This window comes from Apis laboriosa, unplaced genomic scaffold (genome assembly GCF_014066325.1).
Source record: "Apis laboriosa isolate Shangri-la unplaced genomic scaffold, ASM1406632v1 scaffold5_cov152, whole genome shotgun sequence".
NCBI lineage: Eukaryota > Metazoa > Arthropoda > Insecta > Hymenoptera > Apidae > Apis > Apis laboriosa.
The window spans coordinates 955,474-974,878 of record NW_025223857.1 but is presented as its reverse complement, the minus strand read 5'-3'; the positions used below and the strand labels follow the sequence as shown (position 1 = coordinate 974,878).

General features: G+C 29.8%; 1 protein-coding gene across 1 annotated transcript; it reads left to right on the top strand.

Annotated features, from left to right (window-relative positions):
* Positions 1-2,282: 2,282 nt before the first annotated feature.
* LOC122718198 lies at positions 2,283-19,310 on the top strand (the record flags this gene model as incomplete). The annotated part of the gene is given in 8 exon segments (XM_043943029.1): positions 2,283-2,317; positions 2,319-3,256; positions 3,687-4,005; positions 4,077-4,323; positions 17,705-17,785; positions 18,004-18,378; positions 18,512-18,724; positions 18,789-19,310. Coding segments are annotated over 8 exon segments (2,541 nt in total), but the record flags the coding sequence as incomplete, so codon positions are not given.
* Positions 19,311-19,405: the final 95 nt, after the last annotated feature.

Below are 19,405 nucleotides of genomic sequence, written 5' to 3'. Positions count from 1 at the left end.
TATTTTTCTGAAATAATATAAAAAGAACTTCAAAAAAATATAATGGTACAATAAAGAGATTAAAAAAAAATATATAGTTAAAATGGTTCTTGCGTCAATTGTAGGTGAAAAGCTTCCCTTTTAGAGACCGATTTTAATGCAATAAATCCCCCTCTCTTTGTACAGGAACTGAAATATAGGTAGTTACCGCGGAGTGGTCAAGTTCAAATCTTGAGTTCAGTTGGCCATCAGCTACGATTGACGTACAGTTATTTCATATATAGCTTTTCTCAATTACTACAATTAAAAATTAATATTCGTGAAGCGAGAACAATGAACATTCATAATGTCCAATCGATTTATTTAGATTTTAGTTCAAAAGCTAGATTATTCTGTGGTCTAAATGTGTTTAAAATTAATTATAAAAAATGATTTTCATACATAAAAATTTTCTGTTGCATTTTTATATTAATTTTATATTAATTTTTATTAAAATTGTTTACAATTATTTTTGTTGTCAGTCGGGAATAAAATGCAGAGTATAACATCAAAATGGACAGGTAAGAATTGTATAATAACATTAAAAATTTAAAATGACATATATCTTTTATTTTTAAATTGTATGCATGCTATGTAATAATATGGATTATGCATGAATGAATGTAATAATTTTTGTTATTCTTGTACCTATAAAATCATTTTGTAAAACATCATGATTGTAAATTTATCAAATTGTACTCTATTATATATGAGAAATTTATATGAACGAATTATGATAATATATGTTATTTATTCGGAAATCATTAGTACGAATCATTAGCCTTGGATTAATTTAATTTTGCCAAAAATTGTCAAAAATATATTTTTGATTTTTTTGACTTATAAAAATAATAAAATATTGCCCTATATTCTTCATTGAATTTTCTTAAAAATTATTCTTTTATTTAAAAAAAAACAAACAAAAAATCAAAAACATTTCTTTTTATCATTTCTTTTTATAAATATTTTATTATTTCCATTTATTAAATATAAAATATGAATATTTATGATTAAGTGATGATTATTATTTTACAATAATAATTTTAACTAAAAAAATGTAAAATACATATTGAAATCATTTTTTTTTTTTTACTATTCTTTTTCAAACTTTAAAATTTCACTCACATATTAAATCTTATTTTCTTTAATAATGAAAAAATATTACAGATTTTATATTTTAATCTTATCTTTTTGTAAATATTTATCATTATGTGTAATTAACAACCGTTCTTGATCTATAAAAAATAATGCGTGGGTGATAAAAGAAGACAATGATAGAAAAAAAATTCACTGTTCTACTCATTATTCTGTACATGGTTACTTCGTAGAATGAACACAGAGTCGAACGAAACACAGTAGCAGCACAGATAGGCTCAAGTGGCCAAGGGGCACTTGAACTGACGAGATAATGGACCGATTGTCGAGAAAGAGAAAGAATCAAACGGGCACTATGGTTGTTGCAATGCAATCGTGATCATTATCGCACTTTCTTGTTTCTTTACTTCCAATGACGCACTTGTGACGTCAATCGAAAGAGCAAGAAGCAACCCTGGCATATCTTCTGTGCATCTTTCTCTTCACATTTCTTCGACCCGGATATACGTTCCTTAATTTGTTCTTTGATTCTTCCTGCGATATCTATTTTTTAAAAAAAATAGCTTTTGTGCATAAATAAATATATATGATTGTAAAAATGTTATTGATAAAATATTCATTATAATCAGATTATTAATATTTATTATCAAAGATATTAGATTATTATAATGTTTATTATTATTGTAAATTAATGAAAAACTAAATAAAAAAATAAATATCATTTTATAAAAAAAATATAATGTATAATTATGAGACTAGATAAGAGTTTATGATGATATGATATTAAACAAATTTATATTGCTTGAAAAATACAAGTAAAAGTAGTTTGTATTTTTATGTATAGTCACCAATGTATGAAATAAAATGAGGTCATTAAATAAATATATAATATATAAAATGTAATAAATATATAATTAATAATAATAATTCAAATAATATTTTTTATATGTGCAAATTAATTAGCATATTAATATATTATAATCAATATATTATAAAGGTAGTCATTATAAAAATGAAAAAATTGTAATAAGTCGTATTTATACATTTTTTAATTTCGAATCATGTTTTTTTTATTTAGTCAAACATTTATATTAAATGATATCATCAGCGTAAATTAATTGTAAATCAACATTAAATGTAATATAATGAAAAATTTGTTAAATGAAAAACTAAATATTCCAAAGTTTATGAATTTAATGTATATTCTATAATGACAAAAATCAAATTCCATATATTCAAAATTTGCTTATAAACGAAAGAAGAAACAAAGAAGAGAATGATACTAGTTCAGAAGATCGTAATTTTTTTAAGTCGAATTGCGGTTTATTATTCAAATCAGGTCAGTTGATCAAGTTACATCTTCCATCTAGCTCTCACATGGTTCGTGGAATCGAACATGGCGGCCTCTACTATCATCAACGCCGCAACCGCGATTGGTTCAGAATCAGTGCGGGATGTGTCTCTCGTATTTCAAATCGAATATCGCGCAACCGAGTGTTGTTGAGAGGACAATGCATATCCTCTCGTCGAAACGATCGACATAACGTTCATTCCTTGGCATTTGGAGCGATACAATTAAGACAGCTGTTAAAAAGACAGTTGTGTGAAAAGCAAAAAGAAGTATCGATTATCACAGAAGACTCATCTCGAAAGCAAACCGTTGACCCATTGTCCTCGAACACGCAAATTACACGAAAACGACGCGTTGGCATTGTGGAGAATCAGTACGTGGTTGAGAATAATACCGGTTCATCAGTATGCGATTTAGTGCGAGGTTTAGAACGATTATTCGATGAAAAAAACGCCGGAAATAACAAAATTACGATGAAGTCAAAGAAGGAACAAAATGCTGAAGAGAATATCGTTGATCCTGTCGAGGAGAACGAAACGTACGACGAATTTGACACAATTAGGATACCGATAATGCGGTCTTTAAGTAAGAGTCCGCCAAATGATGAAGGTATTGAGACGGATTCGGATCGAAGAAAAGGATCGATAGCCCGTTGCTGGAGTCTCGATTCGACGGCGGCCAGTGACGAAGATATATCGCTGACCACGCACCAACAGAAACGACACAAACTACGTGTTACTAGATGCTATAGTTCCGATAGTGCTGTGTTGAGCGACGAGGATCAAATAAAAGGTGAGGAGGATGGTATGCCACTAGTTGCTCTTTTTAATACATTAAAAGAGGAGGGGAGAATTCATTGAAAACACAATCTTGACCATGCGTGCTGTGTCAACAACATCATTGTCCTTTTTCTTTTTTTTTTTGCCTTACGTATTCTTTCTATGTTGATCTGTCTAATGATGATATAATTAAAATTTTTCTATCAAAAATATAGAAATACACGTAAATTTTTTTTTTTTTACCTCCATTGAAACTTATTATTTATTATTATATAAATGCTTCTATACTTAATATAGATGAAATTTAAAATTTTAAGAATTTTTAAAGAGAATTTTCAAAAATTTTCATACAAAATATATTTTTATATTTATAAATTGAAGAAAAATTATTTTTTAAAAATTGAATATATTATAAGTTGAAATTTATGAAAAACTTTTTCCAGGATGGGATGGTTCAAATATGGTAGAAGGAAACGAATCAGATCATAATGATGGAAGACTTAGATATTGGAGAACACCAAGTGTAGTTGTCAGTGATTATTCTGATTATTCTTATCTGGATGAAAAACTAGAAAGAAATGATCTTGATCTTGAAAAATATGAAGGGATTAGTAGTACTCCTAGCCAAGCAAGCAGTTGCTCTTGCTTAGATTGTGATGAAATTCGTGAATCTTTAAATACACAGTTCCTACAAGTCTGTCGTAGTAGAAGACATTCGGACTCCTGTTGTTTGTGCCTTGATTCTATGAATGCTGTTATAAGGTATTTATTTTTATATTCCTTTATCCTTTTATATTAGAGTTTAACAGTTTATTAACATAAATATTATTTAGAAACTTCAATGAATCTGAAAATAGAAGAAATTCTTGCCTGGGTTCCACTGAAATTTATTATTCCAAGCACAATACACAACAATTTACACAATATATACCAGAAAGTTCTTCAAATTTACAAGAAAAGACGAAAATTGATCTTTTGGACATTCCACCTATACGAAAAATTTCAGATTGTTCCACTACATCTAGTCTTAGCGGAGACGAGTCAGACGTTGTTGAACTACAACCAGTCAAATCTTCCAAAGTAAGTATTAGAATTAAAAAACATTATTATTCATCGTAAATTTTTTATAAAAAAATGAAAAACACTGAAGAACGATCATAAATTTCGAAACAAATTTATATTTAATTCTTTATTTTACGCAATAATTTATTTTCATTTTAAAAAAACTTATTTATTAAATTAAATATCGATAAAATTAAATAGCTAGGACTATTTTAATTATTATTTTAAGAAATAAATAAATTACAAGAAAAAGAAAATTGGATAAATAAAATTTATACAAATCGAATGTTTTCGTTTCTGAAATGTATTTCTATTCCAGAAATATAAATATTTTAACGTTAAAGCAAAAGAAAAAGTCTATGTTTAATTTGTCATATCGCTGTTAAGTTACATTGTTTTCTCACGAACAAGCGCGTAATTTATCTTGCGCAATGTCATATTTCTTGCGCTCCACTTTGCGAACAAATAGACTGTTCATTCGTCAAGAGGTACAGAATTCATCTCAATAATGTATCCTATTTAGAAAATATTAATGAACTGAAAAAAATCTGTTTTATCTATTATATTTATGTTTCTTGAACAGTGTTTCATTCTTCTATTTTTAATTATTTCTTTTTGTAGCTTTGAAATTTATTTTAGGAAAATAATAATTGTTTCACTATAAAAAAGATAAAGATTTCGAATTATTTTTGGGAAAATATACATACTATTAAAAATCATTATAGCGATCTTTTGATTGCAAATTCTAATTGAATTAAGATTCACGTAAGACTATAACAATCGGAGGAATATTTTTTATATAACTATTGGAATCTGTTATGCATATCTTTTCTTTTGTGTGTACATGCATACTTATCTTTATTAACTCAGGCATTTAACATACGGATCAATCTGTTTACAAACTCGTTATATACGTGTATATACGTTCACTTTGTGTATATACATTTATTGTATGGATTCCGCCGATGTCTATATAACATAAAATGGAATGCAACATTTATAGGTATTGTTTTCTTTATATCTTTTTGTTTATTAAAATTTTAAAATATATATTTTTGAATAATTAAAAAAAAGTAACTTATAGCACTTATTATAATAATTAAATATTTCATTAAATTTATCTTCATATTAAAGATTAATAAAATATTCATATTAGAAGATTATTTTGGATTAAATTTTTGATTGGTTTGAATCAACTTTCATAAATTTTCTATCAAGAATCCTTTCATTAATGCATCATTAATGTTTTAATGTTTTAAAAAAGTCAATATTTTAAAAATACCATCAGTGATGTAATTGATTGAATAGAAAGGAAAAAACAATTCATAAATATTACTGTTTATAAATTTTTACAAATATATATTTTTTTCTAGTTCTAAATTTTTATCTTACACTTACAGTTTTAAGTAGCTTTCATCCTCCTCCATTGATGCAATTTCAATTTTTTTTGCAAGATCATCAACAACCATAAAGAAATAATCCAATTTAAAAGTGTTCGATAAAGACGAAATTTTTACTTTCAAATATCATATTCTATTCTCGTCGTATTCACTTGTAAAAATGTAAGCCAATACATCTCTTCAGTCAGCTGTGGTAATTCGATTGGCCGTGGTAATAGGGATCAGTCAGTTGGAATCAGTGATAGCGGTTAGTCAGTCGGTGGCACTGCTTTCCAAGGGATCTGTCGGCCAGTGTCAGCAACGGTGCTATAGGACATTGAATGGCTCATTGCCATTGTCAAAATGTGAGCTGCACGATTTCAGGATTCAAAGCTGAATTGCTATGAATCGGAAATATTGTCGTGGCTTCATTCATTTCTAATTACAGAGAGAATCATTCAAACACAATTCATCAATTTTATTCAGAAAGTGATTGATAAAAGAAGATATCTGTGTATTTACGAAAGAAAAAATATAATTTCAGTGAAAGTGGAGAAATAGTTGTTCGACTCGATGGAAGTGAATTGTGATTTTAAATAAACCTTGTATATTATGTATGCGTATATGAGATAGTTGGAATCAAGTGAAGATATTTTGGATATTTTTAACGCGTTACATGATTCAATATATATATTCCAGTAGGAAAAAGAAAGGAGGATCATTTTCAACCTATGCTATTATTTTCAATGAAGTCCAGAAACTCTAGAAATTTTTCTTTTCTACAAAATTTTTGTTACAAAAAAGAATCTCTGTAAAATTTTAAATTTCTAAAGTAATCAGAATTGTTCCTTTTTTATATATAACAAAAAATTTTCTTTTTGAAATTGTCGAACGAAAATTATGTTATTTCTCGTGATGTTATTTTTTCATTCTGGACCACATAACAATCTGTGAAACAATCAGTTTTCAGGGAGGGAGAAAGCAAAAGAGGTAAAATATGTGTATTTGTATAGATTTTTCACATAGATGTCGTCTAGTGAATCTTAATAACTTTGTTTGTACTAAACTTGATTCATCAGGTTGTCATCAGATAAAAATCAAAACTTTTATTTTATGAGACAAAAATTTATCAGAAAATTGTTATGTGATAAAACATTCAAACAGCGATATCTTGATAGTCATAGCAATCAGCGGTGAATAATCAGTCAGTTTCTCGTTTATACGCTGCAAAAGCAGTTATGCGACTCAACGTTTTCTTCTTTGCTTGCAATGAAGATTTTGTGCAGTAATAATTATACCCGTGTGTTGATACATGTGAGGAGGAAACATCATCGATTTCGTCAATACGTAAAGTGCAAAAAACATTTGGTGAACTTGTTAAAAATTGATCTTGAAGGAGATTGTAATCTTAAGGAGATATTTCATAAGAATATCGATTATCGTAAGGTATTTGTAAACTTTTCGTCATTTTTAATGATTTATGATATTTAATAGTTCGAGTGATTACGATCTCATACAAGAGATAAAAGATATTTTTAAAATAACTCAAACATACATCTTAAATTTTATTAAATATTTTAAAAAATAAAATAAGATTCATCGTTATTAAATACTTGGTTCGAATTTAATTCTAATATTATTTTTATATATATATACTTTCTTTGAGGTAACTCAAAAAAACAACTCGAAGAATTTAATGATATTTAACAATCATCAGATGAATAAATAGATTCATAAATCAATAAATCGATAAATAGATAAAAACAGGTGTTTAACTTTGGTTTTCATTTTAATTATTCTTTATAATAGAAACAGCGAAAAAAACATTTGTGGCTTCAATATTAACAATATTTCAATATTCAATATTTTCTAAATTTTTTAGATCATTATTCGATCAAACTTTTTCTTTCAAATAACTAACATCAGTTTTTAAAGAATTAAAAATTCTTCAGAATTCTTCAATTTTTTCTTCAAACCTATTTAGTTCTTATCATATTGATAAGTGTTCCGATGATTAATCGAATATTTTTAATGAATTTTTTTGAAACCTCAAAAACTTTATTAAAAAAAAATGATATATTATTATTGTGAAATTCTTCTGAATGATCGTTGATGAAGTTATCAGATTATATGTTTATTAACGTATGTACGTACAAAGATATCGAAAAAAAACGAAAAAGGTCACAGGACATTCGTTCGATGGAATCGCGTATGTAGAGACTATGTCAAACGCATTATGAATAATACATCGTCAGCGTGACTGAAAATAATATCGCAGGCACTTGAAAATTCTGTTGCGACCTCTCGCTTTCGAAATGTTCGCCTGTTTCTCAGAGACTGACCCGAAAAAGGCGATACTTCGCTTTACCTTCAATCGTGGAATTGTACATCGATCATTAATGTTATCTGATTTTTTTATGAGGGAAAGTAAAATTATATCGAAACTTGAATATTTTGATCCCTCTTCCCTTTTTTTTTTCTTTTCTCTCTTTTTTTTTTATTTTATTTCATATCTTTTGTTTTAATAATAAATTTAATAGATTATATTATAATTATTATATTTTCTATTTATCATTAATAGATAATAAAAGAATATGCGATTCCTCTTTGAGTGAAGATTTTTTAATGCAGCTTTTAATTGTTTATCTAAAAACTATTAAAAATTATATTAACGAAATTAAAATAAGAATTATATTTCTATTTTTATTAAAACTTATTTTAAACACATCTATTCTTATTACATTTTTTGTTTTGAGAAATTGAAATGCAACTATGCAATCTTTTGTTTTGTTGAACAGACTTCAGATATTATTTCCTAGAAAACGATAAATGCGAGTGATCGATTATTGCGATTTTATCGTAAGACGATTAAAAAAGGAATTCACAATCACAAATGGAATAATAGAAAATTTTCATTTGAATATACGAACGAAATACCATTTTGCATACATGAAGTGTTCGTCGAGCTTCCTTTGATGACAGTTCACAATTTCGATTAGTTTCCTCTTCGATAGTTTATCGACTCGAGAAGAATATTAAGGAGTCGCATTACGCTCCTTATCTATCTTCACGTATCGCCATTTCGATTATTCATTTCGCTGAGTTATCGATTAATTTGATTGGAAAATCGATGTTTCCACATCGAAACAGTAAATAATACTTTTTTAATTTCTTACTTTTCATTTCTACTTTCGAAACACGTTATTTACATATTGGATCGATTAATATTTCTTTTATTTAATGAATACCGGTTGAAGATCATTTTAACTTCAAAATTTATGGTAATTTATCGATTCGTTGCTTAATAGAAAATTAATCAAATAATAACAATTTAAGATTATGCAATTAATTTCTTATAATATATAGAAAAAAGCATAAAAAAAAGAGACTAACCTTTCAGTCTTGATTACTTCGGTAGCAATATTATTGTAATAATTTCTCTCATTATATCGTAAGTATACTTCTAAATATCAAAATTTAGATTTAATATTTGTTTTTTTTTTATGTTCAAGGATCTTTATCGATTTCACGAATTCTGACTTTACAATTCGTACGTTTCGCTTCATCAAAATTCTTGAACAGCAGTTTCTTAAGTGATTCGAAACAATTTACAACAACAACAACTTCCGAGGCAAGGTTGAAATATCGAATTGTTACCATTCGAAGCTAATCAAGAAAAGGTAGTTGCGGTCAGGGAGCTAAACAAATACATTACGTCAATCAACGAATCGAATATAGGTTATATTATGCAAGAAAACGATATCGAGAGAACGTAATTGAACACCCTTTGTCTCCTATCCAGTTAGACGATTCATTTAAAATTGAAGAAACATTTAAAATATTCTCTTTACCATTAATTTAAATTTAAATAGAAATTATATTTCTTTTTACAATCCTTCCAGTATTATTATACTTCTTCTTCTAACTTTGTGTATCGAAGAACTTACGTTTCGACGAATGATTTCTTTTGATGAAAAATTTGCGATGAAAAGTTAAGTGGTCGAAACTACAATTCTGTATACCCTGTAATGGATCGAGTATTAATATTCCAGTATCTATTTAAAAGAAAGAAGAAGAACGATATGAACGGCCCTGGACGATACTACGATCAATTTAGATGTCGCTATTTCATGCGTTAATTTAACCTAGCTATATCGTGGAGGCTACGGTGTAACAGGAAGCGGTCAATTTAGGTCAGTTCGGAGGAAAACTGTGCAACGGGGCCTGCCTCCGAACATTTTGCTCGCTTCCTTGCTTTCCTTTTCCTTTTCCTTTTCGAAAAAAAATTTCGAATTATTTGGAAAAGTCAATTCAAGACGAGAAAAATTCGAAGGAATCGCAGGATGAAATTTATTTACTTTCTTTTTTTTTTTATATTATTATTAATCAATTAATAACGTCAAAACACTGTGTAACTGTAATTATTTCATTGATTTGCTAATTGATTCGATTTCAGGATATCTCCAGAGTGTGTTGTTCCAAAGGAAAGGAAAAAGTCTCGAAGTTATATCTATCCTTCCCCTTGTTAAGAAGAGCGAGAACATTTATCCTCTGTTTCATTTTAATTACCTTTAATTGGAATCGTGTTATGTAAAAGATGGATCGAATTATCGGTTGGGTCGCGTTTCTTCGAATGACAGAATTGCTGCTCTTAGCAGTGGTGTGTGCTAGGCTCTCGAAGCATGAATAGGGTTCACAGAAATTGATCCTCGATCTGGTGATTTTTCCTTAATTCGCTTCGAAGCTTTTTTGATCAAGCTTCGTCAAGGCATTGGATTTTTTTTTAGATAAAAGGAAGAGTTGACAAAAGTTCGCGAACGAAGGAAGAAACGAAAGGTGAGATGGAGAAGGAAGAACTAGTCATTGGCATGGATTGACGATGAGTCTATAAAAAGTGATGGGAAAAACGTTGTTGAAGGAACGAATCTTACTTACGTGGATACTGTGGATTAATAGTCTGGAGGCTGAGTGACTATACGTGTTAGTGGTTAAAGTTTGTCCATTATATTTCTCGAATTAACAATGAAGTGGTAATTCCCGAGATCCATGAGAAAAGGTTAGAAATCGTGCGGAGAAGGATGAAGAAGGCGCTTTGAAGGATCTGGAGAATCTCAGAATTTCAAAATTCAAATTCAAATTGAAAATTACTGATCATCCAAGCAATTTTTTCAATCTAATGATTCGAAATAAAAAATTTTTACATCTAAACCAGAGTATCAAGGAATATATATAATCCATGATAATTTCCTTGCTGATTCTTAGAAATACGTATATACCTAATTGTATTCAGCTCGATGGCGAAAAAGAAAAAAAAAAATCTAAATTTTTATTCTGGAAAAATCTCGTAAACTCTGAGTAATAATAATAATAATAATAGGTCAGAGTGGAAACTTATATTCGAGGAGCGTGAGTCGTTCGATCAACATGGATCAAGAGAAGAAAAACAACGTGGAGAATTTAAAAGGCGGCGTCTCGACGACGCCTGCATCGCCTACGTTATCGACGCCGCCAACATTAAACTTGATGGAACAGATTCTTCTGGCGAAAATTGAAAAGCAAAATCTTCATGAAAGTGACGATCTTCATGAATCGGATGGCCGAGTTGGGGGAAAGAGAAAGAACATTTTGTTGAGAAGAACGGATTCGATGGACAGTCAAAATAGTGCGAGTACTTATAATTCGTTTTTATCCAGTGATTCAACATCTAGTGGAAATATTTATTGCAAATGCGACGACTGTTTGCTGGGAATCGTTGATGACTATCAACGTAATCCATCTGTGGTTGGTAGAAAAAAGGTAAATAGCTTTATTTTTTTAACAAAAATTCTTTCGAGTTCTTCTTGAAGAACAAGGTTAGAATTTGGTATAAAAAAGAAAGAGGAAAATGTAATTAGTTTTCATCGAATTTTTAGCCAAACAATTTCTGATTGAATTTTGTAATAATAAAATAATTACATGTGTTATATGTAGCGATTATAACCGAGATATTTTTCTGTTAACATAATTTCTGCTCGCACGGTCTTCCTACAATTAATTCTTTCCTCGAGGCTTGCCTCTATTCCGCACTTTTTTTAATTATCGTCTATTCTTTGCTGTGTAAACATGTCGGAGACTCTCAATCATACCTTAACTAGAAGACACTAGTTTTCTAACAATTAATCACGTTAGAGAGAATTTAATCAACAATGGATCAAAAACGACAAAAAAGAAACTTTAATCGTATTATTTCGCGATTAAATTTATTCGATCATTTATCATTCGTTAATATGTCTTCCTTATAATATATCGAAAAGCCTCGAAGAACTTTTTCGATTCACAATCGAGAAGTTTACTTTCGAAATCGATCGATATCGTTTTCACTTCCATTTCGTATGCCTAGGAATATTCGACGGGTAATTAAATATAGACTCGTCGACAGTCGAATGATCGATTAGAGAATCGATTGACCAATCGATTCGTTCGTCTCGATCGATGAACACACAGATCTAAATTCTTGACCAATTCCCTCCTATGGAGGCCTGTCAGTCAGCTATTTTTTCTTCGAAGTTCATCGAGTTTTTGCAATTCCATCAAAGCATGGTCCCAACGAGGTAGTGCAGCCTCAATTAACGGCCGTTCCCTTTTCGATCTCATATGTTACCTAATCGGCCACCTTCGATCGCCTCTCGATTGCGTTCTAGTTTTCTTCAAAAGAGGAATGCCGACTATAATCTTTTGAATTTTCACGCGTCTGAACCAATTAAATTGAAAAATTTTTTCAAGCTTCGAGTGAACATTGGATCATCTCCAAGCAAAAAAGATCGTCAAGTACGAATAATTTTACGAGTAATTTTTAAATAATTTCGAGTGTAGTTTCGATATGTATCGAACTGTAATTGATGAAAATTTAGAAAAACGATATTGCCTCGTTCGATACGAAAGTACGATAAAAATTCACGGTGTATTATTTTTCAAGATATACTTCACCTTTCGAATGCAAAATTTGAGAGTTGAATAGTATTCGTGACGTAAATCAGCGGCTACTGACGCAAAAGTACTTTTAAGGCGTGGATAGGTATGCTATGTTACAATCTTTTTCTTTTTTTTTTTTTTTTTGCCAATAGCGGAAATTCTTTTTTCTTCTTTTTTTTTTTTTTTTTCTTAACTTTTTGAATATATTTTTTCATGTACAATTGATTCTCATAACGTTTCTTATTTAGGTCGAAGTTATCTTAATTTCGTTTTTCGTGTGCAAATGAAATTTATTATCCAGACATTGCCACGTTGCCATTTAATTGTCCATTTTTTACCAATCCAAGTGATTTTCACGACGCACAAGCCTTGGACCCTGTTATCGAATATTTTTTCAACGGATAGTATCTGGGTCAAGGATTTCTCGCTTTCGTTTCTTCGCTTCTTTATTTCTTCTTCGATCCAGTTTTTCCTGAATTTTATTGCTCTCGATCCTTTTCAAGTCGTGCCACTTGAAAATTTTAACAAAAAACACCCTAGAAAGGCAAGGCACCATATATTCCCCTATATATAGAATATTTTCATTCTCGTGTTCATTTCTCTTTAAAATTCTAATACTTTTCTTTCTTTTATCTTTCCTTTACTAACACTTTTGTACAAAAAATTCCAGATTTTATCCAAGATATCTTTCATGGGTCAAGCCGTGATTCTAAAAAGATAAAGCACATATTGTTATTGGATATTTGTCTTGAAAAAAAAAAAGAAAGAGAGAACGAAACGTTTCAAAAGAAACGGAGGACATCGAAGACAAGAAGATGGAGGCGCACATAACTTTCATATATAAAGCGTGTATGAATATCGTAAAATTTCCATAAATGTCACGCGAGCACGGAGACCCAATTTCTACGCGATCGTTGTGCAACCGACGAGAGACACGCGAAAATACACGAATTTATCGTTCAATGTGTATCTTTAAACGCGTGAAATTGAATGAAATATTCTTCAAAATTATTTGCGCTTGATTATAATACAAGTAACATACGTGGACGTACAGAGAACGAAGAACGAAGAAGAAACGAAGAGGAATTGAGAGGAAGAAGGAGAATGCATTGTGTACATCCGTGAAAAATCCAATGAAAAATAACAATTAATTTTATATTTTTATCGCGACATAATCTTTTCCTATTCTTGTATTCTTTTTTTTTTTTTGTATATGCTTGGAAAATTTTAGCTTAATTCCTGCAAGATGTAAAAACTACATGTTTTTATATTATACACTCTAATGCAATGTAATCAAGATACTTTTTGAAAGAAAATCAAAAAGGATTATTAATTCTGAAATCATCTGAATAAAATAAGAATTATCATGAGTCGAGCTTGTTCTTCCATATATGATTTATATAAATATGAATATATTTGACATACATATGAATATATTTGAATGATTTATGAACACACATGCTATTTTAAATCATTAAAAATATCATTAAAACGCAAAACACCGCGAGGAACATCGACTTCCGGTCAACCGTGGAGGCCCGCCGACCTCTGAATCGCCCCAACGTTTTGTCCACTCCTGATAATTATGCTAATGACGCTAGCAAGCGTCAGTTAATTAGTCGATGACGCATTTCGATCGTTGTCGAGTCGACTGCGTTATCCTCGAATCGTATTTAATTTGTGTCTTGGAAAAAGTTACTTAACTCGTCTAAGTAACCAGTTTATAAACATCAGGGAGTAAAATTTGTCATTCTTATCTATTGTGATTTCATTAAATATTCAGACTATAAATATCACAACGATCTTTTGTTCAATGATCAAATTTACACGTAAAATAACAATTGGTTGTAGGTATTGCTGTTGGAAATGAAAAGAGATTTGGAAACGAGTTAGAAAAGGAAATTTGAGATAATTGTGATTTATCGTGTTGAAAGAAGTGTCAAATTATTAAAAAGTGGTGGAAATTGGTGAAACTTCTCTGAAAGAAGAAATTTGAAGTGAGATGTTTCTAACGACAATCATCTTCTATGCTCGAATCAACTTTAAAATAGTTAGTCTGCAAGTTTGTGATTCGCAAAAAAATCAAGAAATAAATTGAATTAAATGTTTAGAATAAGAAGAAATTATCGAAGAATTGTTGCGTCATATATTCGTGAGAAAATAGTAACAATTATATGTGCCACAAACCACAAACGGAAATCCCTTAAAGTAAACACGCGATAACATTCACCACATAGAACAATTATCGTTGGGATAATCTTGAAATATTGTCCAAGTTTCCCCTTACGTAAGTAAGAACTGATAGAAGTGAAGCACGTGTATCCCATGTATGTTTGAGCAATTAACCAAGAAAGCCAGTAGTGAACAATGAACACTATTTATTTTATTTCGATTTACGATTAATCTTTGAAAAAAATTAAAAACACAAATAGCTAATTCGATTTTTGATTGAAAGTGAAAAATAAGAAAAATTTAAATATTAGAAATTTCAATTTGAACAAATTAATAACATATCCCAAATTAAATTCGAGAAAAAATTAAATTTGATTTTTCTCAGATATCAATTGATCCATTCATGCAATTGTGATAATTTTTTTAAAGACAGAGGTCGCAAGAAGCACGCAAACTACGCGAGGAATTCGAAGCGGAACGCTTGGGCGGACGTGTGTGGATGTATCGCGACTGGAAAACGTCACGTTTGCTTTTAAGCGATATTACGTAATCGAGCGATCGTGGAACGTAAACAACGGCGACGATTACACGGAAGACGCATCGAAATTCAAAAAATGTAACTGTGCGGTGATTCATCTCTGTAGCGATTGAACAGTTATTATTATAAAATTCTGTCTCTTTGATTTGATTGATGAAATTGAAAGTGGACTTTCTAGTGCGATTTGAAAATCTTAAAATTGGAAATGAATCTGTGTATATATTTTTAAACCAAAAGATAGTGTGAATCGTTAAATTAGTGATTTAATAAAAGAAATAGAAGAAGTCGTATAAAAAAAAAGACATGAAGAAGAAAGAGGAAGACAAGGAAAGAATTTTTGAGGATCAAAATAATTTCTTTAATTTGTACAAAGTTTTATTCTAAATAGATTTTAATTGCCATTCTTATCTAAAAAACAAGATAGGCATTATATTAATAAATACTCTTCCATTGTTCTAAAAATCAATCTTTTATTTTCTCATTGATATAAAATATAAAAAAAATATAAAATATAAAATATAAAAAAAAAAAATAAGAAATTAAATAAAAGTCAAAGTGATTTGAGATGATCAATGTATAACAAATATATTAGAGAGAAATTATTCGTAACAATCGTGGAGCACGTGACGAGGGAATAAAAGAAGTGGCACACGCGTCGATTCGCTTTCCAAGCTTGCCTTCCTTCGGCCCAAGGAAGAGACCTCGACGTGGGTGGACGGCTACCAGTCGATCCAGGTGTCTCGATTCGGTCGCAGCTCGTCATTAAGATAATTAACTGGTGTCGAACCGCTTACCAATTACACGAGAGCCGCGTGGAACGACTCTTTCTTCTTCTTCTTGCCAGGTGAATAATGATAGTGGCCGCGTTCATGGAATAAAGGCTGGCCAAAAAGAGAGAAAGTGTTTCGACGATTATTGGTAATAATCACCGGGAGGCACGCTATTTTTTTGTCAGTGAAATCTTGAGATGGAAAGAATTTTTTCAAAAAGAATAATATATTTTTCTTGAGAGAATTTCTGAAAAGAATCCTGAAAAGTTTCGCGGAAAAATTTTGAAGAAAATTATATCATTGTTTTAAAAAAAATTAAAAAAGAAATTGTAAAAGAAATTTTGAAAAAATTTGAAATTATTTTTACAAAGAAAATTTTTGAAAGAGAATTCTAGAAGATAAATAAATATTTGGAAGAATCATGTAATTTGAAAAGAAAAGAAAGATAATAATTTTATTTTTCTTCAAACGAAAGCGTGAAAGCCTTTGAGAATTTTTATTCATGCGTGGTTCATTAGCAACCAATTTGGGATACGAGGACATGTTGCTTACATTCAATATTATAATTATGAATAAAAATCATTCAATTTATTTTCGAAATTATCTTTCTCATGCTAGATCTTCGTTAAATAATTGATTTTCAGTTTGTTAAGTATAAATCTTGTTATTATTAATCAAGTCCAAGATGCAGAAGACTTATGACAGAATAACGATACCGAAAATAGTAATTTGCACAAAATCGTTGGAAGATTGTGTGGACAAGGATGAATGCGACAGAAAGTCGTTGAGCCAAAGAAAGATCATTAGGTCGAGAAGCAGAAGGTATTCGAGGCGATTTTCCTCGAGTATCGTCGATCGTCGCTCGCCATCTTCCTCTAGAAGCCCATCACCATCATTATTGGCTTCACAACCTCAGGATCATAATAAAGAAAAATCCAAGAATAATCATCATTGTAATCAGGATTTTGAAAAATTAAATCAATTGGAAATTGAATCTGATAATTCTAAAGAAATAGATGATAATTGTAAAAAAGAAGAAAATTCCATAGTTGACAGACTGCGAAATGATTTATTTGAATGTGAGAATAAAGAAAAAAGTAATGTTTGTTTGAAGTTTGAAGAAAAGAAAAGAAGAAAGAAGAGTTTAGATAATGTAAAAATATTAAGAAATGATAGAATTGACAGTTACAAAAGAAATCTCAAGTGTGATAAATGTTCTAAATATCAGAGTAATAGAGAAGAAGTTTGCTTGGAAAATTGTTCAGGATACCAACAATATTTAAGGTTGTTGGAAGTTCCTCAAATTAATTTGGAATGGGGAGAAGGCAGTAGTGGTGATGATTTAAGTTCTGAATGGGATTCAGATTACACGGATAAATCGAACGAAAAAAAGATCCCGAAGGTAACAACGGGAAAGAATGATCTTTAAAATAAATTTCTTTAAGAAAAATTTTAAATAAATATATTTTTTTATAAAGCAATAAAGTTTCTTAAAATTATTATTTTCCGTAAATAATTATTAAGAATGATATCAATAACGAAAAAGATAAGATTTATTTTAATGATAATTGTTCTTAAATTTTTTTCAGTCATCAGGATGGAGAAAACTTAGAAACATTGTCCATTGGACACCCTTTTTTCAAACCTACAAGAAACAACGATATCCATGGGTATATAAGTTTTTTATTTTAAACTATTCAAAATCAATTAAAAATTTCTCAAAATTTTTAAATAATATCTTATAATTATTAATTAAAATTATTATTAATTTTATAATTTAATATAACATAATATAACTACATTTTAAATAATAATAAAACAATTTTAAACAAACAACTATATAAATAAAATAACATTTATAATTTGATATTATAACATATAATTTTAGGTGCAATTAGCAGGTCATCAGGGAAATTTCAGAGCAGGACCTACTCCAGGAACAATTTTAAAAAAGCTTTGCCCTCAGGAAGAAGCTTGTTTTCGTTTGTTAATGAATGACATATTAAGGCCATACGTTCCAGAATTCAAAGGTGTTTTAGATGTAAAAGATGTAGAAGAAGGTAACGTCGAAGAAACTAATTCAGAAGAAACTCATCAGAAAGATGGTTCTAGTGATTCTGTAATCAAAAAGACCGTAGTATCCTCTTACTTGCAACTGCAGGATCTTCTTGGAGATTTTGAACATCCTTGTGTGATGGACTGTAAAGTTGGAGTTAGGACATATCTAGAATCAGAGCTTGCAAAAGCGAAGGAAAGACCTAAGGTAATATTTAATATCAATTAATAACAAGATTATGTATCATTAAAATTCAATTGATAAAATAAAATTTTAATTATCATCTAATTTTTATCTAACATTTGTTTTGAAACAAAAAATTTGTGATTTGTCGTTGCAGTTACGAAAAGATATGTATGAAAAAATGGTACAAGTAGATCCAACCGCACCGAGTGCTGAGGAACGTCGTGTGCAAGGAGTAACAAAACCAAGGTATATGGTTTGGCGTGAAACGATCTCTAGTACAGCAACACTAGGTTTCCGCGTGGAAGGTATTAAACTTGCACACGGAGGCTCGTCAAAAGATTTTAAAACGACGAGAAGTCGAGAACAGGTTTGTTAAGCATAAATCAAATTGAATATAAATCGAATATAATCTTATTTTAAAATTGTATTAGGTTACGGAGGCATTAAGGCGTTTTGTCGAAGGCTATCCGCATGCAGTATCCAAATATATTCAACGTTTAAAAGCGATTAGGGCCACACTGAAAGCATCACCATTTTTTGCTTCACATGAGGTCGTCGGATCTAGTTTGTTGTTTGTTCATGACACCAAAAATGCCGGCATTTGGATGATTGATTTTGCAAAAACATTACCTCTGCCTCAACATTTACCAAGGATTCATCATGATGCCGAATGGAAAGTAGGAAACCATGAAGATGGATACTTGATAGGTGTAAATAATTTAATAGACATATTTCAAGATATACGAAATTCGGAAGGAACATAGTTCCGCGAACTTTCTTTTTTAGGAAGTATAAATTGATGCTATAGCAAAAAAGGATATCGGATTAATAGACATTGTATATTCTTAATTTTATAAATGTAAATTGCGTTGTATCTTTATTTGTATTGTGTTTCTATGACTACTACGTATTTCGTAAAATTTTGTACATAAATTGATATTGTCACAATGTTTTTAAATCGATATCCTCTCATAAAAAAACGGACCAAAGACGTGGTGGCTGTTGCTACCTAAGTATTTCATAAGTATAGAGTTTCCTACAATGTAAA